The sequence below is a fragment of the Pholcus phalangioides genome, unplaced genomic scaffold (genome assembly GCF_987345545.1).
Source record: "Pholcus phalangioides strain wild (caught in Gottingen) unplaced genomic scaffold, Ppha-v1.0 ptg000010l_1, whole genome shotgun sequence".
Taxonomy (NCBI): Eukaryota; Metazoa; Arthropoda; class Arachnida; order Araneae; family Pholcidae; genus Pholcus; species Pholcus phalangioides.
In genome coordinates, this window is record NW_028301603.1 from 30,697,280 (window position 1) to 30,721,519 (window position 24,240).

Consider the following 24,240-nt stretch of genomic DNA (forward strand, 5'->3'; position numbering starts at 1 on the left):
AAAGGACGGGGAAGTATTTTATGATAGACTGCATTTTTACTCCCGAAACTGGTAGAGAGTGATTTCTGAACAAACCTTGAGCATTTTTCAAATTACTACTATATCTCAACAACGAATGGATGCTGAGCTAAAAGCCGAATTATAGGACTTAACAGAACACCCCGTATATGTTTGTTTGAAACTATCAAACTTTCTGACGTTTCTCCTGAATAATGATCACGCCATTTCAGTATTCCTGAATAAACAATCAACATGTTGTGATTTTTGTTTCCATCTTGCTCCACAAAAATTGCTCTCCCGGGGGGGGGGGGATGCCAGTGTTGCGGGCGGTTAAGAACCACTGCCGTCCTGTGATCGCAGCCGCTTCTCAACTCGCCACAGAAACAGCAACAGGCCTACAACGGTAAACTCTTTAATCATTACACTTCACTCATAGTTAAAAGAATTGATGGTAGATGACGCAACACACTACTACACATAACAATCATTACGGAGAAACAAACTTCACGTCGGGTTGGGTTCACAACACGTACACGCACATTCCGGCATGTACCAACTCGTTAGAAATTCCGTAGAGGAATGTGTACGAGGTGCATGTACGGTTAAGTGGTATTAGCAGCTGCCACTCCAGAATTTTGAAAAGGAAACGCAGCATATGCTAGTCACTTTGGTAGAGTCATGACATGCATGAGAGAGTAGACCATCCAGTGACATCAATCCCCCCCCCCCTCTTTTTTCGGAATCAGCCTTCACTTAGTTCAGAAGAAAAGTCTCTTTTTGTTTTACTTTTGTTTTTAAAAGTTTGCTTTTGGAGCAAACAAGTATATTCCTGATTGTCCATGATGATCCTCCAGACCAACCATGGCTCCCTCTCTGTCCTCCTAGGGAATATAAGCTGGTTCGTCTCAGGAGACGTGGGCCATGGTGGAAAATCCGGCATCCAAGACCGGCAAACCACCCGCAGCAGGCCGGACAGCCCCAAGCCAACCAACAGCAGGACTCCTTCCACAATTCCCCCATTCACCGTACAAAAAAATGTATTAAATACAAAGATATGGGTGGGAACATGGGCAGGTGCACAGACGCACATCGCCTGCAGGCCACGAATGGGGCCCACGAAAAACAGTTATACAAGTTATTATGAGTATATATACAAGCATATAAACATATAGACACCGTGTCAGAGTCCATGATGATCCCAATAGTTCTACGCAGCCATAAGCGGATACAGACTCCTCGAACCGGAGGGGCGAATCACCATGACATATATAATGAACGGGAGGGTGGCAAATGTCCAACTCCGCCCCACCGCCTATGTCAATAATACAAGTTTTCACTGAACAGGGGAGGGCGATCACCCCCACCACCTCCCTCAGCATCCGCCCATGTACGCGGCGACATATTGGAGGGCTGCTAGAAACTTTCCGAGTGGCCTTCGCGTGTTCAATGAAATCCCTAATGTATAAACTGAATTATTGAAATGAATTTTTGTGTGAGACACCTATTTTGATGGCATCTTTGTGTGTTTGAATCGCAGCGCCGACAATGGCACCGAGCCTGGTCAACGCAATCCCTCTGTCTTCGAGCTCGATCAACGTTAGTTGGCAAGTGAGTGTCTCCGACTGCGGTTTTACAAATACTGCTTTCATTTATATGATGGGAGAGGGGAATGTTATATATAGTTCTGAATATAATCTTAACGTAAATCGTATTTTGTAAGCTTCCAGATGATCCTATAGGCGGCAGCAACATCGAAGGGTTCTACATCGGTTACAAGTACAAGATGTCGCCGGACCCTTACACGTTCCTACCGGTCAGGGCGCTGGTCGACAAGAAGCGACACCACGCGGCGCTGTACAACCTCAACCGGCTGTCGGAGTACGGGGTCGTCGTGCAGGCTTACAACAGCAGGGGTGCTGGACCTCCTTCTCAAGAAGTGACCGTCAAGACTTTCGAACATGGTAGGTAGTGTTGAGAATCAGCTTCTATCCTGGTGACTACGCGATCTGGAGTATTAGAAAATCGTGTGCGGAAAATTCACCAACAACAATTCACCGGAAGGGAAATTTAGCGCGGGGGAAATTTTCCGCCACGCAATTCACCGACATGACAATTCATCGCTAGAAAAATTCATTGACAAAGTGACAGACAGTGAGGGATTAATCAAATGAGTCAGGAAGTCAGTGAACGAGCGAGTGAGTGAGTCACTCATGCGATCACTCACTCAATCGTTCACTCGGTAACTCACCCACACACTTGTTCATTCTTATGGTCACTGATTCGCTCAATCGCTCAGTCACTCATTCATTCAGTGGTTCATTCACACGGCCACTCAATCGCTCATATATCTACTCACTACTTCACTGATATAATCACTCAGTCAATTGCTCACTCACCCACTCATTCGATCACTAACACTGGTTCTCACTTACTCTGTCAGTCACCCAATCATTTTATTACTCATACGGTCACTCACTTACTCACGCACTGATGTCGTTGTTCACTTACGCACTCACTCAGTCACTCATGCAGTTTTTCACTCATACACTCACTCTCTCGATTTATCTCTAATTCGTGTTCGGTCGTTTACTCGCTCACATATTCACTCACTTGCTCAATGACTCGATCACTCAATCACTGGTGATGAACTGCGGTCGGTGAATTTTCCCAGCTGTGGTTTTTCCTATCGGTGAAAAGATTTTCCGTAATTCTTAGAAAATGTATTGCTGTTTTGTCTTTCAGATCCACCGAAAGCCCCCATCATAAAAATACAGACAGTCACCTCGTCGAGTATCAACGTGTTATGGGAATCGCAATCGAGGACAGAAATCCCCATCTTGGGTGAGTACCGATAGTTTAATTACCATGGGAAGTGATTAATTGATCATCTGGATCGAGTAGCTTCTCAGTAACATAGGCACGGATCCGGAGGAAGAGGCGATAGAAGCGATCACCCCCCTTTTTAAACACCAGATAATATAGGAGTAGGGGATTAATCTCACCCATGAAATACGAGACGCAGTGGCCATTACTGCATGACAATTCTCAACCCCCTCAGACACATCACCCTGAATCCGCGCCTGCAATGACTTGGCGCTAGGCCGAGACCTAGAGAAATTTTTTGGTATCGCTCAAACAAGTTATTTCTTTGTTTCCAATCCTAGGTTGGCTCCTATACCATCGCCCAGAAGGTGGAAGTTGGTACGAGAGCAGAGTTTCAGGTGACAGGAACAGCTACACCCTCAAAGACCTGCGCTGTGGAACTGTTTACTATTGCTATGCCATCGCCCACAACGTGGCGGGACGGAGCAACGCCAGCGAGATCCTGAGCGTCAAAACTGGTGGAAATCGTACGTACACCCCTTCATGAATAGCTACATTGAGCTGATCTGAAATGCTCAACATGTACTTCAATCATGCTATTTAATGTCAAATTTTCATGAATTTAGGAATATTCTTACCCGTCAAATTAAGGTGTGCTTAAAAAAAGAATTGCCAGGTCCAGAACGTTCTGCACAGTTTCACAAACATATTTTATTAGTATTTTGCATTTCTAATCTTGGAGTGAGGGGATCAATGCGGCTACACCCATCACTCACCGCTAAGGACACCCACAAAAGCCGGCGACCAACAGGTACGGGAGTGTACGATAGACTAGTGGCAAAAAGAAGCAACTGTATTGTTTTGTTCTACACTGCGCATACTAGAAAAGCGAGGCGAAGGAGAGAAAGAGGCCACTCAACGAGGTGCGCGATCTGAACAAACTTTTTTGCTTTCATCTCGATCTGCTGATTTTCGCTATCTGTTGATCGGTTCGTGTTTCTCTATTTTTTTTTCTTTCCCTTTTCTGAGCAGAGATGATCATCATCATCACACATTTCAGAACCCCTCCGGCCATTTTTGTCTATACTCATTCTACTTTGCTATGTGCGGGCACCACTTCCTCCACCTCTATGCATTTTTTCCTCCTATAGTCTCGAGTCTAGTACCTCTTCTCTCCACTATGACAGCAGTCTAAGTGCAGCTCTGTTAATTACTGGTGCCTTGATAAAATACAAAATCCCTTTCGGCACCTTCCACAATTCTCGGCCACAGGCACCACAAAAAAATCCGCTAGACAACATGCACGTAAGTACCCTCCTTCAGTTACTCAAGACATGAAATGCTACTAAAGCTTGTCAGAAATGGTCTGTTGTGTTTTAAATTCGTTAATAGGAAGCTATATCCTGAATAGCGTGAAGTGTCACATCTTCTTAATTAGCTTTATAATTACCGATTCGAAAATTCTACGAACATGCATAAAATGTTCTAATGGAGGGGCAGCATGAATGTGTCCCCCACCCCGCCCGCCTGCTTCTATAGCTTCCTTTGTCTCCACTCGAAAATACTCGAAAAATATTTCCTTACGTCGGTTGCCTTTTCAACAACTCCGCAGTCGCCGCCATCTGATACATACTGAATACCCCCGTGTCGTTTTCTTCGGAGCAAAACCCACGGGGAGGCGGAAAACTGTCACAACACAAACGCATGAGGTTCGTTCGTAGATCGGACAAGACGGATGGACGCCCAGTGAGGAGAAAACGAAACTCGCAGCGCAGGCACCCCCCCCCCCTCCCCCCCCCACGACGTCCCGATAAGACAATTTTCATTAATCATTCCCCGCATTATGACAAACGGTCTTTCATTTAACGTTTCCTTATGATTAATTATCAGCCCGAGCAAGCGGCACAATTAAAGAACTTAAGTCCCAAAATCAAATAAAGCCACTTGCGGCACCCAATCCTCCATCACTCTCTCACTCCCTCTCTCTCTCTCTCTCTTTCTTCCCTAGCTCTTAATTAAATTATATACTCTTCGTTTCTTAAGGAATAATGTTCTGGAAAATTTAGGAGGGGGGCTGTTGAGCCTAGAAGGGGAAGAACTCGAGGAGTATAGGCAAAGTTTTCTACCGTCTCTCTCTCTCCCCCCCCCCCTTTGCCTCCGACTCATTATTCCGTCGAACGTCTTTGTATAACATTAGTAAAGACGCCAACGTCTGTTGATTGTTGATTAGGAAATTAGCTCCGTTCCAGTAATAATAAGCCGCTGCGTCCGTCGCTCTAGGAAGGATATTCGAGCTTCATTCAAAAGCTTATTTCTGAGTTTAAATTCTATCCCCCCATTTACTTGGTTTTTCGTCCAACAGTGAATGCGAGGATTGTTTTGTTAATAGTGGCAACACTGGGAATTTCGTTTGTATTCCCAGATCAAATACATAGCCACTCTGTCCCAGAGTAAATAGATTTACCTTCTCACTACAAGAGCATGTGTAAAGACGGCAAGAACACGGGGTATTATGAGCGAGGGGTATAACGTATGGGGTTTCTTTACGTTCTCAAAACAGCAGCAGGGAGCTATCTGAAATTTAAATGTTTAAAAGGTTGTTTAGCTTTCAAGCGTCCCCGAGGACTCCAAGAAGAGTTCGAGAGCGTCTGAATTACATTGAAAGAAGAGTAGCTTGAACATTGGACAACCCTCAACATGGAAGACTTGTTGGAGACAAGAATTATCTGATGGATTTCTGCAATTGGTCTAAAGTTAATTTCTCAACATGGATATATTAGCCGTCGAGATATAACCTCCGCAACTGTTCTGGGAAGAATAACGGGATGTGTGGTTCCTTTATCTTAGCTATCGGGATTGGATCTCTGAATAAGAATGACAAGATGTGGTTCTTCATCTTAACTCTAGGTGTGTGCAAATGTTCAGGAAATAATAGCAAGACATTTTCTTTTTTTCTTAGCTTCAGTCTAATAATAGCTACTGGGATTGGGCGATTGCCACTGTTCTGTAAAGAATGCAAGATGTGATTCCTCCACATTAGCTTCAGCTTTATAATAGCTATCGGGATTCAATCACTGTGTAACTGTTCATGAAAGTGTGGGAACACGTGGTCCCTTTAAATCAGCTTCAACCTTATAATAGCTATTAGGAGTCGATGTCTGCAACTGTACTGGGAAAATTCACAAAATTTGCGGCTCCTTAACCTTAGTTTTAACCTTATATTAGCTATCGGAATTGGGTAACTGGAACCTTGCTAGAAGGAACGACAAGATGTGACACCTTATAAAAGCTTCAGTCTTGCTTCAATAGCTATAGGGATCGTGTCTCTTAAAATGTTCTGGAAAGAATAGCAAGATGTGGGTCCTCCGTATTAACTTCATCTTCATCCTTATAATACTTATCGGTGATTGGGTGCAAATGATGAAGAAGGAATTGCAAGAGGCTTTCCTTTCACCTTAGCTTCAGTCTCATAATAGCTATAGGGATCCAATCGAGTGTCTGTGACTATAATGGAAAGAACGACAAGATTTTTAGTTTCTCCTCCTTAGCTTTAACCGTATAGTAGCTACGAAAATCAATCTCTGAAACTGTTAAGAAATGAATGGCACGATGATATTCCCACATCTAGCTTCAACCCTACAATAATCATCAGAATTGTAGGATTGCAAGAATTCCGGAAAAAATGATATGTTGTTCCTGTATCTCAGTTGCAACTTTATTATAGCTATCGGGATTAGTTGTCTACGCCTCTTCTGGAAAGAATGAAAAGATGTGTAATTCTTCTGTCTTTGCTTCGGCCTTATAATAGTTATCGGGATTGCATCTCTGCAACTATTTTAGAAAAAATTACAAGATGATTTCCCTTGATCGTAGCTTCAGTCTTATAATATGTATTGGGATCTCATGTTTGCGCTTTTTCTAGAAGAATGACAAGATTTTCGGTTCCTCCAATTCGGCTTCAGCTTTTTAATAGCTGCTGAAGTTTTGTGTATGCAATTCTTTTGGAAATTGTGACAAGGTGTTTGGTTCTTTATCACAGCTTCATTTTTATAATAGCGATTGGTATGGGATCCATGCAACTGTTCTGAAAACTACACCACGATGCGATCCCACCCCCTCCAGCTTTAGTCTTATAACAGCTATAAAGATCGGGTGTTTGTATTTATTCGGGAAAGGATGACGGACTGTGGCTCCTGCAGCTTAGCTTCAACCTTGTAATATCTATCGGGATCGGGTTTTGTTGATGGAGAAACCAAATACTGTCATTTTTTCCAGAACAGTTGCAGACACTCCTGATAGCTGTTATGAGGTTAAAAGACACTGTTCAGTCGGTCGTTGTCTCCAACTCGTTAAGCTTACATCGTTCTGCAAAGTAACGTAGATTCTCTCGAAGTTCTTGGCGCCACTTTAGAGCGGCAAAAACCTCTCTTATATCCAATCTGTCAGATGCGTACGCTACTGACAGTGTTATAAATAGCCAGGCTGCCTTGCATTCGTTTCTATAACAACCCTCGTATATCCTTCAGTAGCATCAGGAAACTTCATTTAATATCCAAGGAATGATGATGAACTGAGTTCTAAACACTGAGTTCAAGCAGGCCATTTAAAGCAAAGAATCCCTGAAACACTGTTCCAAAGATTTAGAAAAATGACGTTGTATTTGAATACGATGGAACTGTTTGAAGTAACGATATCCTGGGGAACGATAAATCCCCAGGCGATACATTATATAGCACGGCGCCATTGCCATTTTTATTGTCTTCTTGAACAGTTTGTATCTCCCACTACAATAATAAATCCTTTTATAACGACATATTCACGAGTTCGGTGCAATACCGTTAAATTTTTATTACCTTTATTTAATTTTATGTGATTTTCATGGTAGAATAATACATGGTTGTATATGTTTCACTGCATTATATATATTCCATGCACAATTTTCAATAAAGATGAGAATGAAGGCCTTCAATAAGACCCTTAATCACTTATAAGAGAATTGGATATCCCCTCATATTGTGCGCCCGTGTGGTGAGGGGGATAAGTAAATCAACTCTCTAGATCAAAGATTCACAATTCTTGTATCACTGGATTTTTGATTCCTGTGTCGGAGGCGTACGTACCACTTGAACTGCCCAGTAAGCATCCCATCCCCGAGAGAAAAGTAAGGAAAGCAAAGGAAGAGGAAAAGTGTCAATAAAATTCCACAAGTAAATTGCGCATAGAAATGCGTGCAATATTCTCATGCTCACGGAAATGCTTAAGAAGATTGCGTACCCACCGCTAGAAGTACCCAGGAAAAGTTCGGTAACATAAAAATTCGTGGAAGATGCGCATACACTTAGAAATAAACGAGTGCAGTTGTCAAATAAAACGAGAAATAAACGAGGCCACCTTGTCAATGTTCAAGAAAAATGACGTTGTATTTGATTACGATGGAACTGTTTCAAGTAACGATATCCTGGGGAACGAAATACCCAGATTATCAGCATAATGATCAGCTGCAGCATCACGCGCAGGGACAACATTCCGGTGTATAAGTCGCACCAGTAAATTGACGCAGAAAACTCGTAGATTTGTGTCCGTCACAAGTAATGTGGTGAAAAACGGGTAGCTTAGTCATTACAATTTTGCCTTTGGTCCACTTCTTCATAAACTGATACATATCAATTGTTTATGTAGTTCCTAAGAGATATTCCTTGGAGATAAAAATAATTGCAGAAAAATGTTTTTTTCTGCAAAATTCAAACTGAATGTAATTGAATGGACTAATTTGCAAAAATCACTGGTTTTTGGTTTTTTTGCAACTTAGTCCATTCAATTCTCATTCTATTCACAGTTTGAATTTTACAGAAAAAACATTTCTCACACATCAACATTAAAAATTATTTTTATCTGTACCACTTGATTTGGCTTCCGGGCTTGATTTGGCTTGGCCGCGCGGGTCGAATAGGCGCTCAAGGAATTGCAATTTTCACGCACCGGTAGACTTCGAGAGTTTTATTGATGAGAGAGAAAATGAGAGAGACAAAAGCTAATCTTGTAGATAGAATTCGTGAATCATGCGTAAACCCGCGATGGCACAAAGGTAAAAGGGACCAAGCAGACTACCTGAAGATGTAAAAGGATGCGCACACGTACCATGCTGCTCCTGTATGTCCATGAGATTAGGTTTGCGTTACATGAATTCTTATTCACTTGAGCTACGTTCTTCTTGAGACAAAATATCGGTATTTTAGTTTGGGAAAGTGTTAGCCATTGTTTCAACGAGGGAATACACCAACGCAAGCAACAGCAAGCACCACGTGGTGTGCATACTATGTCGAAATTCAGAGATATGACTCTTCTCTGTTTGCGACACGAAAAATCATCGTGTCTGGGTGTGGAACTGTTTTGTTCAACGACACAAAATGAACCCGACCATCCCATCTGACACATTTTTGCTCTTTAGAATAATTGGGGTCCGTGTAGCCTGGTCGGTTGTAATTTTCGGGTGTCATTGTGGTTGGTGTCCACTTCGAAAGCGTTTCGTCAATGTGAGAGCAGAACACCAAATATTCATTCAGCTCTACAGATGCAGAGGCCACAAAAAGGCAACCACTTTCTTCTTGAACAGCTTGTATCTCCCACTACAACAATGTCTTTCCATAAGGGGTCATTGAAGTATTACGTCAGCATCGGGGGGGGATGTTTCGGATTTGCTGACTTTTGATGACAAGGGGGAGGGGAGTTTGAAGGTTGCTTACGTCATCAACCACCCCTTTTTAAAGGTATGAAATATTCTAAGCTGCTGACGAAATTTTGCTGACGGGGGGGGGCGGGAAGGGGTCAGTGTTTTGCTGACTTTTGCTGGCGGAGGGGGGGGGGGTTGTAGAAGCTCGGGATTTAGTGTAGGCCCTGATGGGCTGACTTGAGCTGGGGTGGAGGCGATGAGCAGAAACAATTTTGAAGAAGGTGGGCGACGGAACGAATAGTTTTGGAAACTGTTTTAGATGGATATATCGTTGATTAATGTTTTCCTCCATTTCAGCACCAGTCGCTCCGGAGATGCAGTCATTCCTCAACGCCCAGACGACGTCGGTGACAGCGAAGTTCAAGAGCTGGGGCAACGGTGGATGCCCGGTGGTGTCGTTCGCGCTGTGGCACAAGCGCAGCGACGGCAGACCGGACGAGTGGACCCTGTTCGCGGAGGACATATCCAGCTCCCAGGAATCAGTAACCGTCGACGGGCTGAATTCGGGGCGTTGGTACCAGATGAAGGTGCTCGCCAAGAACGACGCGGGAGTCACAGACACCGAATACGAGTTCGCTACTTTGACGCTGGACGGAGGTGAGTATTGTCAGATTTTGCCGTCAGTGTGAATCTACTTCATGATGAGATGTTGAAGCGGCATCTCCATCATATCTCTCTCTTATGCATGATCAACCCACGGCATGAATTTCAAATGAGTTTCGTGAATGTCGGAACGTGGGTGGTATGTGCTATGTACCTAAAGTGTGAAGTTTGTTTTTGTTTTATTCCTATTACGTATTCAAGAAGTGCTGCCATCTGGCTTCTTAATTGTGAAGCAAAGATCTGGGCAAAAATATTTTATCTGTTGTATTATCAGCTAGGCCTGATTGCCCTCTGAGGAAGTTGACGACGACCACTATAGATGTTCCGATACTTACTTTGTAGCTGTTTAACCGGTATCTATTCAAAGGACTGCGATCTGCATAACTCTAGGGTCTAGATCAGTGGCACTTAACCAAGAGTCCTTAGAGATTTTTCAGGGGTTCGTAAGATCGGAGGAAAAAAACAATGAACTTTTTTTACCATTACCATGTGCTGAAAATATTATCCTGCAAAGAGGTCCGTGACTTTTATCTTATCGACACAGGGAAACCCTCCTCCGTCTTATTGGCCCAAAGGGTCCGTGGAACACAAAAAGTTAAGAACCCCTGGTCAAGATTAAAGTAACAACCTTCCGGCATCTCATTAATTAGGTTCGTGATCTTGATCTTATCGACACGGGGGTGGGAGGGGGGGTAATTTGCCTTTGTTGCACTGATAGTCAACGGAACACAAAATGTTCAATGTTCCTCGCCACAACCTTCCAGTATCTCAGAAATAAGGTCCGTGGCCTCTGTCTGATCGACACAGGAAGTCCTCCGTCTAATTGGCACAAAGGGTCCGTGAAATACAATTAATGCCTGAGAGCCCATGGCCAAGTTTAACGTCGCAAGCTTTCGGCATCCCATCAGTAAGAGCCTTGGCCTCATCAATTCATCTTATCGACAAAGGGGGTCCTTCGTATTATTGGCACAAAGGGTCCCTATAACATCATAGGTTGCGATCTTCTGGGTCAAGATTAATGTCATAATCATTAATTGACCCAGAGGCATCTCATCAATAATATATATGTATACGTGGCCTTCATCTTATCGACGCAGAGGCGTCCTTGACCTTGATTTTATTGGCGTGAAGAGTCCGTGGAACACAGAAGTGTGAGAGCCCCTGGGTCAAGATTAACGTCGCGACCTTACGGCATCTCATCAATAAGATCCTTCATGTTATTGACAAAGTGGGACCTTGACCTCCGTCTTATTGGCACAAAAAGTCCATAGAACACAACATATTTTGAGTCCCTGGTTAAGATTAACGTTACAACCATGCGGTATCATATCTCCTAGCCATCTAGACCAGTGTTTCTCATTGTGGGGCCATATGGCCCCCCTTGTGGCCCTGGGATGTTCCAAGGGGGCCACGGGTGAAAATCAGATGGAAGGGGAGCCACGACAAGTGCTGAAGTGGCCACAAAGCAGTGTGAAGAAATAAAGCTTCCATGTGAAATATGGTGGACAGAAATGTGACTTCTTTCATGATCTAGCAGAGCTGTCGTTGGTACCAGAGCAACTTTAATCCATATGTATATAGTCTGGGGCTTCGTGTCCATCGGGCCTACATCAGTGTTTCTCAAAGTGGGCAATATCACCCCCCTGGTTGTAGATGGAATGGACCGGGGGGGGGGGATAGAAGTTATATAGAATACATAGGACGTCACTGGTTCACTTGAGTTGGGGGAGGGGTGATGAGAGAAAAAAAAGTTCTGATGAAAGGGTCGATGGGAGGAACGAAAAGTTTGGGAAACCATGACCTACATGATAAAATCTGGTGCTATGATTTTCGAGTGAAGTATGCAAATATGTAAGCTTTTACCCAGCTAAGTGTGTCCACAGGAACATCACTCTACCCATGATATTGAAACTGCCATACATAGAACCCCACATGAAGGATGCTCACTGAACTCTAGCCCAGGGTAGGCAGCACAGATCCAGGCTGAGAACCCAACGGGTCGGGAAGATGGAATTATTGCTTAGGTTGGGATCGTTCCGTATTTTAAATTTTAAAGATTCATATTCTTCCCATACAATTAGCCTATTGGGTGGGAGGTAAAGTGGATCTATGCTTGGCCTTGGGTTCCAGAGATAGACTCTTTTTACAAATTTTTTTTTCCTTATAAATTTAGTTCTAACGGAATTCAATCCAATAAGTCGAAAAAGTCTCAGATAAAAGTATGGGGTAAGACTAGGAGGACCACACACACGAGAGTAAAATATGGGCCAAAGGGGCCACGGGCTGAAATAGGTTTGAAAACACCGATCTAGACTACGCAGACCTTTTTTTCTTTTTTGTTCTCGGTATCAGCCTATGGTCACATTAACGTAACTCGACAGCGTATCTCTATGCAACGCGCGATCAATATACTCATATTTCAGATGTTTACACGAGATACCCTCCAAGTTTTCGTGACAAAGAAAACATCGGAAAGGTATAAATAAGAACAAAAATGATAATTATAATCTCGTCACCAGTGACGACGACGTCTCTTCTGCGCACAGCACTTAACCCTGGAACTATTTTAATGCGTGATCTTCTCTCTCTCTCTCCACGGGAAATAAAAAAAAAAAAAAAGATGATGGCATTAGAAAAGAGAGATAAAAAGGAAAAGAGATATTTTTTTTTCTCTTAATGGCGACGAAAAGATAAAGCATTTTTACTAAAAGCGTCCATTTTTTTTTTGGTTCTCTCTTGCCTTGATAACTATTATTCTCCAGGACGATACTCATTCTAACTCATTATCCCCCCCACGGACCTTAATGATTCTCTCTCTCTCTCTCTCCTACGTGTGCATCTGCATAACTTAAAGGTTGGATTGTCCGAACCGTATACACATACATACAGTAAGAGCCTTTTTACGAGGGATTTCCCACCGTTTTCACCCTACGTCTTACCCTCCCTCCGCCTACTTTATTACAACAGCTGATTTCATTTCCAAGGGACATGTTATCGTATTAGGAAGCCTTTAATAAATGCAAAAGTTAATTTCCTCTCCTAATCGCGAAAAATTCTTTGCATTTTTTTTTTTGCTCTCTCTCTCTCTCTTTGGGTTGTTACCCGCCATCGTTCTAATGGGAAATTTTGTGTTTCCCACTCTCTCTCATTTCTCTCTATGGGAGAGAAGAGTGGGGGAAATTCTTCCATTTTTGCTCTCTCTCTTTCCATTTGCGCTAACTTGCCGAAAATGGCTTTGAGCTAAATTATTATTAATTGTCGTTAACTAGTTTCTTTTTCTCGGTTTCTTTATTGTTTTCGCATTTTCGTACGAGGTATGGGCACGAGGAGGGTTCGTCCCCCCCCCCTCCTCCTCTCATTCTCCTCGGTCTCGTTACAGTGACATTTAATTAAAATGTTTACCATTATTCGTCGGAGTTATGCGCAGGAATGCTCGCAGAAACTATTCTGGGATTTCAAGTAGCTGTAATAATTATCGAGACCGGTGGGTGTGCGCCGGTTGAAATTTGAAATTGGATGTTTGTTCCGAGTCTTAAATAAATTTAAGAAAAACAAAAAAATTGTGAGATTAATCTGTTTCTATTGCGTAACGTGAAGGTAAGTTATTAGGTTCGTTCGCGGAATTGATATTCGCGGCAATAAGTCACGGACGTTATGGTGATATCCGTGATCGTTAACTCGTGCCATTCGTGATATGCATGCTAATGATTCCGAGGTAGTAAAAATCTTCATTAAATCCGGCAAGGATTTGGTTTTTTTTTTGGATTTTAATTAAAAGGTTATTAGAAAAACCTTGGATCTGGAGTTTTTAATTTGTTCTCTTCATTTTTTTCCCCTTTCTGATGGAACGTTGCGTTCTGAAGTGTACAGTGGGTGGCCGGCTAAAGTTGGTTTTCTACGGTATAAGACGAATTTGGTATATGACGTTGGGCCAATAAGACGAAGGCCAGGGTCTCCCTGTGTCGATAAGGTAAAAGTCAGGGACCTCTTTGCAGAATAATATTCATAACATGATAATGGTTTAAAAAAAAACCTTTCCCCCCCCCCTCCGATCTTACGAACCCCGGAAACCTCTCTAAAGACTGCCGGTTAAGTACAACGGATCTAGACCCTATAGACTTATGCAGATCGCAGTTCATTGAATACCTACCGGTTGAATAGCTATAAAGTAAGTATCGGAAGAGATCTATAGTGGTCGTCATCAACATCCACACACAGTTTCGATTCGCGAATGCAAAAAAGCCGGTTTACCAGTTAAAAAAAAGTCTCCTCAGAGAGCAGGCAAACCTGCAACACGATACTGACAAAACATGAAAATTCAAGCATTCCCATCTTTACTTCAGAAAATGGTAGACAGATGGCAGCATGAACACGAAACAAGCGCAACATACACACGTTAAGGCCACACATTCAGCCAGAACACACATGTTGAAGAATGTCTACGAGGTGCATGCATGGTTAAGTAGTAGTAGTCTGAAGTGTGGATCATTGGATATTGGAAATTGGAATCATTGAATATTTGAAAAAAAAAATTTCTTCAAAGTATTCAAAAAAGATCTAGTTTCTTTACGTATTTGTCTGGGATCATTGCTATTTTATGGGTGAATTTGTTGTACGATATTGCAAATGATATGATTTCCAACTTGAAGCTTTCACTTTTTTCTCTTCAATATAATTTTTTTCCTTCTGATTAATGAAAATTGTGAAATAATGAGATAAATAATTTCAGAACGAATGAAAATTCATTTTTTTTTTAGAATAAAGAAAATAAACTACTTGAAAGTTAATAATAACCACGTAACCACGTTAACAGTTTTGTATAAAATAAATAAATAATTTCATAACTAAATAAATTTCTGAATTAATGAAGAAATAGTTTCAGAACTATATGGCGGGTCCGTATAAATTAGTATTAAATATATAGTTCCAGAATTGGCGGAGAATACTAATTTCTGAATGAAAAAAAATGAAATTATTTCGAAATTGATGAAAAAATTAATAGGAAAAAATATTTAAGAATAGATGGGGAAAATTCAATGAAAAAAAAGTAATTAAAAATTAATGAAAAATTGAAGGGAAAACGTATTTAGAATTAATGAAAAAATTGATAGGAAAAGGTATTTAAGAATTAATGAAAAAATTGATGGGAAGAATTATTTAAGAATTAATGGGGGGGGGGGGAATTGATCGAAAAAAGTAATTAAAAATTAATGAATAATTGAAGGGGAAAAAGTATTTAGAATTACTGAAAAAAATTGAAGGGAAAAAGTATTTAAGAAATAATGAAAAAATCGATTGAAAAAGGTATTTAGTACCTAATGAAAAAATTGATGGAATTCTTTTTTCAACAATTAATGAAAATAATGGATAAAATTCTTATAGAACTAATGAAGCAATTATTTCAGAAAAAAATTATTTCAGAATTGATGAAGCAAATTATTTTAGAATTGACGATACAAATTATTTTTGAAGCTATTTCAGAATTGCCAGTAGCTGTAATTATCGTGACTGTTGTGTGTGTGTGTGTGCCTGTTGAAATTTGAATTTGATGTTTGTTCCGAGTCTAAAACAAATTTAAAAAAAAAATGTGAGATTAATCAGTTTCTAATGCGTAACGTGAAGGTAAGTTATTAGGTTCCTTCACGGAAGAATCGACTTGGTATTCACTGCAATAAGTCACGGACGTTATGGATATATCCGTGATCATTAGCTCTTCCCATTCGTGATATGCATGCTAATGATTTGAGGTAGTAAAAATCTTCATTAAATCCTGCAAGGATTTTTTTTTTTTGCTTTTAATTAAGAGTTTATCCTTGGATCTCTGGAGTTTTTAATTTTGGTTTTTCTTCTCGGATATTTTTAATGAGTTATTGTTATCTGGAGAGTAGGTTGAGATCATTGAATATTCTAAAAAATAATCAAAATATTCGAAAAGATCTTGTAATTTTTTTTCAACTATTTGTCTAAGGTTATTGCTATTTTTATATTTTATAGTTGAAAGAATATGTTGTACATATTTCCTTCTCTCATGTTTCTCTATATTTTCTTCTCTATCCTCTCTTTACGAAGCGGTAATTTGTAATCACTATATTGCAAACCTGAAATGCAAAAATGAAATAAGCCTTGGCTATGCATGTCGATGACGTCATACCAGAAATCATTTGCATTAAGACGACTTAATATACTGTGTATTAAGAAGTTTAAATTTGCATACCACTTGGTGAAAATAATGTCATCACGTGAAGACTAGCGTAATCTTTTTTTTTTCCCTGTGTTTTTTTGCCGTAATTTCATTTCTTATGAATATTAATATCGTTTACATGTTTATAATGCACAGCATCTGAAAGATAAAGTTGAAGAACTGCCATAAATTTTTATTCTTTATTCCTTATTGTTCCTTATTACTTATGCTCGTAATTTTTTTTAAATATTAAAAGAATGAATGGAATTAATGAATTAAAGAATAATTTCATATAAATCATATATAAAATCATCATATCAATTTTAAAGCTTTAATAAATCTTTCTTTCCAATTGATGAAAATTATGAATGAAAGAAAGAAGTAGTTTCATTCAAAATTAATGAAAGAATTTATTTCAGAATTCAGGAAGAAAATTATTTCAGAACTAAAGAGAAAGAAGTCCTCGAACTCCTATACAACGAATCAGATAAACTGACGTTTTTATTCGTTAAATCGAGTAAAATCATTATATCAGGGATTACATAATACAAATATACGTACAGGGACTTCCAAAAAAATTCGTTAAACCAAGGTGATTCGGATATTAATTCATAATTCGGAATTATGGATAGCAATTATAACGAATAAATGAAAGAAATTCTTTCAGAATTGGTGAAAGAAATTCTTTTAGAATTAGGGAAATAAATTATTTTATTAGTAATGAAAATTCAGTTCGTTTAGACGCAATTACATGATACGAAATTGGGTTCGGATACCAAAATTTTTCTACAATGCCCGATGTATGCCGGTGGACAAAATCCCAGGTCCCGTCCTAAAATGCTGTTCCTCATGCTGCATAGAACTTTCAAGTAATATCTAGTGATTTTTTTTTTTATGTGCATATTCACCTATATGTTTTCAGAAATTCCGCCGAAGCCAAAGGATTTGAGGGATGCCAGCGGTTTGCTTTATCACCACCTCACGATAACTGTTCCGGTTATCAGCTTGGCATTTCTGCTAGTCCTCGTCATTATTACTGCCTGCATAGTCACCAGGAGAAGGATACTCGCAAGAAGACCCAGCAACCCAGATGGTAAGAATCGCAGTCCCTAAAAAAATCAATAGAATAAGAAACAGTTCAAATTTTTGCAATATTAGGCATCGTGACTCTCGCAAGGAATAAAACCAATAAGTTCTCAGGTGCCAACGTCTTATTTTTGTATAGGTATATTCGAATGAAACCGATTATGCTGAAAAATGCCAAACAGTATGATCAAGAGGTGGTAGCGCTGCATTGTTTGATATTTTTAGTCAGTGTTCAAGACACTTCTGTTTTGGGTGGAGGGAAGCATTTCAGCAGCAGTGGTGGTGTGTGAGATGGATTCGATCAATTGGGCACAGAGTTAAGTGATCCGATTCCCGAGAATTCTTCTCTATCATATCCAGATCGGCTACCTTTTCTTGGTCAATACAATGTGCCTGCCCAGGTAGTAGAACACAAAGGCATCGGAAGTGTTTGAGATCTGTGGGTGCTCAATTTGACTTTCATTTGCGAATCAATTCTTCGATACTCGGATTCGTGCCACAATATGCTGGAGGATTTGATTTTTGAATCAATGCTGGGATGTTCCCCTGCTATTACGCAGAAGCTGAGAACGATAATCCATAACTTCTCTGCACTCTTATGCCACTTCTGAGGACGAGAATCCATGCCCCCCCCCCTCCCCGGGCTTCTTCTCCACTACTGATGACGAACCACCTCCCATTTCCACGCTCCTATGTAATTATTGTTGACGAGCATCCACAGCACAGAGATCAGAGATCCTACGCCACTGCTGATGACAAGCAACCGCATTTCCCGGTTCATACGCCACTGCTGGTAACAAGCACCCACAGCAACGGGGATCCTATGCCATGGCTTATGATGACCACCCACATGTCCCAGACTTCTGTACCTAGCGCCCAAGTGTAGTGATGGTAAGATGCCGGTCTACCACCGAGAAGGTTGCTGTCACGGTCCCGGGTTCGAACCCGAGGGAGGATATAGATACGATATTTTCCCTAATGAATTCGAGGTGACCACCGATAGATAGCGCCTTCATTTCCAATCCATCTCACTAATGGCAGTAAATTGCAGTATGGCGATATGGCCAGAGTTGGTGTTTGGTGAAGTAGACTTCTACACCACCGCTTATGATGAGTGCCCAGATTCCCCGGCTTCTACCAAACCGCTGATGGCGAGCGCCCACAGACATCAGTTCCTACGCCACTGCTGATGACGAGCACCCAAATTCCTGGGATTCTACACCTTTGCCAAGGACGAGCACCCACACCATCTGGGTTCCTAACCACTGGTGAGAGCATGCGCCTACATCACTGCTAATGGCGATTACCCACTGCCTTTAGCCCCCTACGCTATTGTAGGAGACCTGTCATGGAGTCACCTTGGAACTCGACGCAACATTTGAGCCCATTGCTTCAATTCTTACTTTTGATGAAAGATTTTACTTGCTGAAATGCATTAGATACATAGGAATTGTATCATGCAGTATTGAGAATGCCATTTTCTTCAAGTCATCATGAGAGTTACTTTACTGTTCATCTCACTGAATGTTTATGTTTCATACGTTATGAATAACCTAACCGTAATGAATAACACGTATAAAAGAAAAATATTTTCATCACAAATGTAATTATATATTAATTTTACCAAGTGAAAAACCTCAACAATCCTGCCGTAGGGCCAAATACTTGCCAACCTTATGTGGCATAAAGAAAACAATTGCCTTTATTGATTATATGGATTTCCTGCCAAAATTTTTCGTTTCGTTTCATCTCTTTCACAAAGGTGCCGAATCAACAGCTCAATCGAAACCGGAGCAATTGCCATTGTCAGTGACTTACGAAAGCAGCCAAGAGCCGACCTATTACCCTTCTCCCTACGCCACTGGTCACATATATCAACAGAGCTACCAGAACAGAGAAAATGACAGCTCAGTTCCAGAGAAGAGGACCGAGACAATCGACAGTAATGCGAGCGGATGCAGGATAGTCTTCTCGCCGCAAAGGAGGGCAAGTGTACTTCACTAAAAATACATAGGAAGGAAAACGAAAATCCCGATTTTTTCTGTTTTTGTTTACGTAGGGACGAGTAGATTTATTTATTTATTCTGTTTTTGTGTGCATAAGAGCTTCTTTTTCCTGGAATCACTTGGGAGCATGAGATATCCTCAAGATGCTTCCTCAACGAATACATAAATCGTTAACTCACACGTAATCATTCCATTTATCATTACATAATATGTATTTGCCCGAAACGAAACCGGAGTAAGAGAAACAAGAACTCATATTTGATTACGGATTCTTTGCAGACAGATAGTCACAGAGCGGCATATGAGAAGCCAGCACCAAATGCAGCCGCAGTATGTTTCCCAATATATCACCCGGGAGGTAAGTTAATAACCTTTATACTCTTCCATCTTTTATTCTTCTGCTTCAGAACGCAATACTCTATTTCTCTTTGTGAGTGTTTGTTTGATCTCCTTTTTCCTTTTTTGCGGCAATGATTGATGATGTTATTGAGGGAAAGCGTTTTTGATTATTGGTTGCTGTCGACAAAAGAGGGTACCATTACAATCTTTTCGGTATATCGGGGGGGGGGGGATAAAAATTCCTTTACCTCCATTGTTTCCAGATTGCCCATCAGGCACCGTGAATACAGCATTTGGTGGGATATTTCGGCTGGATATTGGATATGCGCTATATAAAACGTTGCTAACTAGAAAATTGGTCTGTGGAGACGGCTACACACGTAACTGCAAGCTTGCCGCGTGTTTAATTTTTATTTTTTATTTTTGTAAAGCATGCTTGAGTGTGTGTTGAGGCTTGAACGTATTTTGATAATGCTCAAGCATGGGCTAGAAAATTCACCAAAAACTGTTCGGCAACATTGTGAGTTAGTGAGCGAGCAAATTATCAAATGAGGCAGTCAATGAGCAATCAAGTAATTGGGTGAATGAGCAAACAAGTGGGTGAATTCATTGATCACGGGAGAAAATGAGGGAGTGAATGAGCAAGAGAGTGAACGAATGAGGGAGTGAATGAGCAAGAGAGTGAATGAGCAAGAGAGTGAACGAATGAGGGAGTGAATGAGCAAGAGGGTGAAAAAATGAGGGAGTAAATGAGCAAATGAGTAACCAACTGAGGAAATGAGTGAGGGAACTGAAAATTTGAGAGCGACTGCTTTAATTAGTCTAACTTACTGAATGCGCAATTATAAAAAAAAAGCCGGACAAAATCATTTGCATAATATTTTTGAAGTCGAGTCTCACCCTATGGTGGCGGAAAAAAACCAAATTTATAAGCGATTTTTTTTAAAATAGATTAGGATGAGACAGTATTTTTTTGGCCCGAAAAGTGATTTGTCTCTTCCGGTAATCGAACCCGAATCTCCTTGCATACCGGGCAAGTGCGCAAACAAATACACCAGAAACACGCTTTTCAATTCTTTATAACACGCATTAGTATTGTGCGCTGCCAATGTGTATTATAAGGAATTGAAAAGTGTGTCTCTAGTGTATTGGTTAGCGCACTCTTGCCCGGTATGCGAGGGGGGGGGGGCTACGGCTTCGATTCCCGGAGGAGTCAAATCATTTTCCTTTCCAAATATTCGTTTCGGCATAACATCCAGAAAATTCGATTGCTCAGTATAGATTGGGAGGAGTTCACTCATTTTCATATGGAAAAGAAAGCACATTCTCATCAAGAATGACAGTTTAGTATTAGTGGAAGAAATAATTTCGGAACCAATCACAATTCATTCTTTCAGTAAAGAATAATCTATCGATGAAAATTTCTGATTAATGGGAAAAATAATAACGAATCGATTACAATTCATAGTTAATGGAAGAAAAAATTACCGAATTGTGAAAAATCAGAGTAAGTGAAAGCAATAATTTTGGAATCGATGCGAATTCATAGTTGGTGAAATAAATACTTCCGAATCGATTAAAACCCATATTCGATGGAAAGAATAATTAATCAATGAAAGTTCATAGTCAATGAGAAAATATTTCATCGATGAAAATTCATAAATGATGGAAAAAAACAACTATCGAGTGACGTTCATTGGTGACTGAAAGAATTTAATGGATAGGATGGTTCCTTAAAATGATGGATGGATAGGTTCATAGTTGAAGGAAAGAATTCAATAAAGTTAATGGTTGATAAAAATAATTTAATTAAGTTAATGGTCGATGGAAATAATTCAATAAAGTTAGTTGGGAAAAAGTTAGTCGGAAAAAAGTTAGTGAAAGTTCATAGTTAATGGAAGGAATTTAATGGGGCTAGTGGAGAAAAAATCTTATCCACGAAAACTCATAGTTAATGGAAAAAATTGAATAATCGATAGAAATTCCTAGTTGATGGAAAGTATTTAATCGATGAAAGGTCACAGATAGTGGAAAGTATTTAATCGATGAAAGGTCACGGATAGTGGAAAACATTATCAAGGAAGTTCATAGTTAAAGAAATAATTTTGGAATCAATTATTCAGATTATCCACTTTTCGATCAAGAACGTAATATTTCGTCAATACTCTAGTGAAAAAAATTCACTCACGTTCTCTCTGTTTTCTTTCCTCTCTCCTCATTATCACGAAGCTGTGTTGTAAACCCTATATTTTTTCCTCTCTTTCCCCCTTGTCTTTCCTATATCCTGATAGTGAATCCTTTTTTCCACGCATGATATATGTCTCAGTCACATGAAAGAGTGAAAGTGAACAGGTTAGAGGTACAAGAGAAATCTACTTCGTCTCTACTTTATTTTATCATCTCAATTGTTATACTGTTTTACTCTTTCATTTTTTCCCTTCTTTTTTCATTTCTATTTTTTCCTTCTCCGTCTACTTTTTTTCCTAACGTGCGATTAGATTAGGACGTGGTTACCATATTTATCACCGGTTCGTCAAATATAGATCATCCAAATTTGTTCTCAATCACTTGTACGCGAAAGGTTCAAATGAAAGAATATATCTCAGAATCGATAAAAGTTCATAGTTAATAGAAAAATAAATGATCGATGAAAATTGACGATCAGAATTAATGGGAAAAAATAATTTCACTACTGATTGAAATTCATAGTTAGTCAAATAAATAATTTCGGAATCTGTGAAAAATTAGAATAAATGAAATATACAATTTCAAAATCGATTAAAAATCAGGAAAATATGAAAGATTCAATTTCAAAATCGATTAAAAATCCGAAAAATATGAATGATTCAATTTCAAAATCGATTAAAAATCAGAAAAATATGAAAGATTCAATTTCAAAATCGATTAAAAATCAGAAAAATATGAAAGATTCAATTTCAAAATCGATTAAAAATCAGAAAAATATGAAAGATTCGATTTCGAAATCGATTAAAAATCAGAAAAATATGAAAGATTCGATTTCGAAATCGATTAAAAATCAGAAAATTATGAAAGATTCAATTTTAAAATCGATTAAAAATCAGAAAATTATGAAGGATTCAATTTCAAAATTGATTAAAAATCAGAAAATTATGAAAGTATCATTTTCAAAATCAATTAAAAATCAGAAAAATATGAAAGATTTCAATTTCGATTAAAAACCAGAAAATTATGAAAGATTCAATTTCAAAATCGATTAAAAATCAGAAAAATATGAAAGATTCAATTTCAAAATCGATTAAAAATCAGAAAAATATGAAAGATTCAATTTCTGAATCGATAGCAAATGAGAATGAATGCAAAATTCTATTTACAGAATCGATGGGAAAAAGCAATTTTAGAATTGATGAAACACGCAATTTCTGAATCGACGAAAAATTAGATTTTAGAATCGATGGGAAAATTAAATTTCAGAATCGATAAAAACTTAAATTTAAGAACCAATAAAATATTAAATTTGAGACTCTATGAAAAATCAGAATAAACGGAAGATTCAATTTCTGAATCGATTAATATTCATATTTAATGGAAAAAAAAAGAATTCTGAAGTGAATTTATTTCCTTTTCCAAATCTCACCCTGTGCTTGCTGAATTTAGATGCATTTCTTCCAACCAGACTAGAATAATTCAACTAATCGAAAAGTGATAAGATATCCAAACACAGATAGTAACCCTAAATCCAAATCGAAGAGGTCAAATAAAAGAATGAAAATCACATATCTACGAGTAATTTAATCTCCCAACGTTCGATAATATCTCTTCTACACTATTAAGGACCACAAACAAGGGGGAAAAAAGTCAATTAGAGACATCATATTCTTCCAAATTCGACTCGATTGCGCTCAACCGATCAGAAAAAAAGCCCATTATAATTCACAAAAAAACCGAATTATTTAAAAAAAAAAGTGAAATATTAACATTTTGTCTTTTTTATAGATTTTTTTTTTCCCCACCGTTTTCAATCCGCACAGTTTTATTATTTTTATTATTATTATTATTCTTTTCACTCGATGCAATTATTCTGTCATTAACATCACATTTGCATAAGCTAAGATTCTTTGCCTGAACGATCAAAGAGTAATAAGAACAAAAAGAAAGAGCGTAAAAATGCTCTTTTTTTGCAAGATGAAAGAGAATGGAATATTTCGAGGAGGAATCTTTCGAAAAACGTCATTACATTTTTGAATTATTTTGATTATTTTTTGGCTTATTTTTGTTTATTTATATTAGTTTTTTTGGAAAAACGCTTTAATCAATGCTGTTTCACTCTCAGTCCATGGTTTTTGTTTTTTAGGAAAAAGAAATATTTCTGTAATTTTCTATTCTAGAGGGGTTATAAATCATTATCTGAAACTTGAATGCATTAAAAAAGTTTCTTTTGCGCTCTTGTTGTTTCTAATGGATATGATTAATGGTGAACGGAATTAATGATA

The 24,240-nt window shown here is 39.2% G+C and overlaps 1 protein-coding gene across 1 annotated transcript in view; it reads left to right on the forward strand.

Annotated features, from left to right (window-relative positions):
• LOC149081268 (cell adhesion molecule Dscam1-like) overlaps positions 1–24,240 on the forward strand; it is a 265,918-nt gene that overhangs the window by 239,146 nt on the left and 2,532 nt on the right. The window contains exons 16-22 of the mRNA XM_089238109.1: positions 1,538–1,608; positions 1,721–1,961; positions 2,743–2,841; positions 3,165–3,350; positions 9,851–10,150; positions 17,260–17,430; positions 19,186–19,787. Coding sequence (XP_089094235.1) covers positions 1,538–1,608; positions 1,721–1,961; positions 2,743–2,841; positions 3,165–3,350; positions 9,851–10,150; positions 17,260–17,430; positions 19,186–19,427 — 1,310 coding nt within the window. The 3' untranslated portion in view covers positions 19,428–19,787. The remainder of the gene's footprint in view (positions 1–1,537; positions 1,609–1,720; positions 1,962–2,742; positions 2,842–3,164; positions 3,351–9,850; positions 10,151–17,259; positions 17,431–19,185; positions 19,788–24,240) is intronic.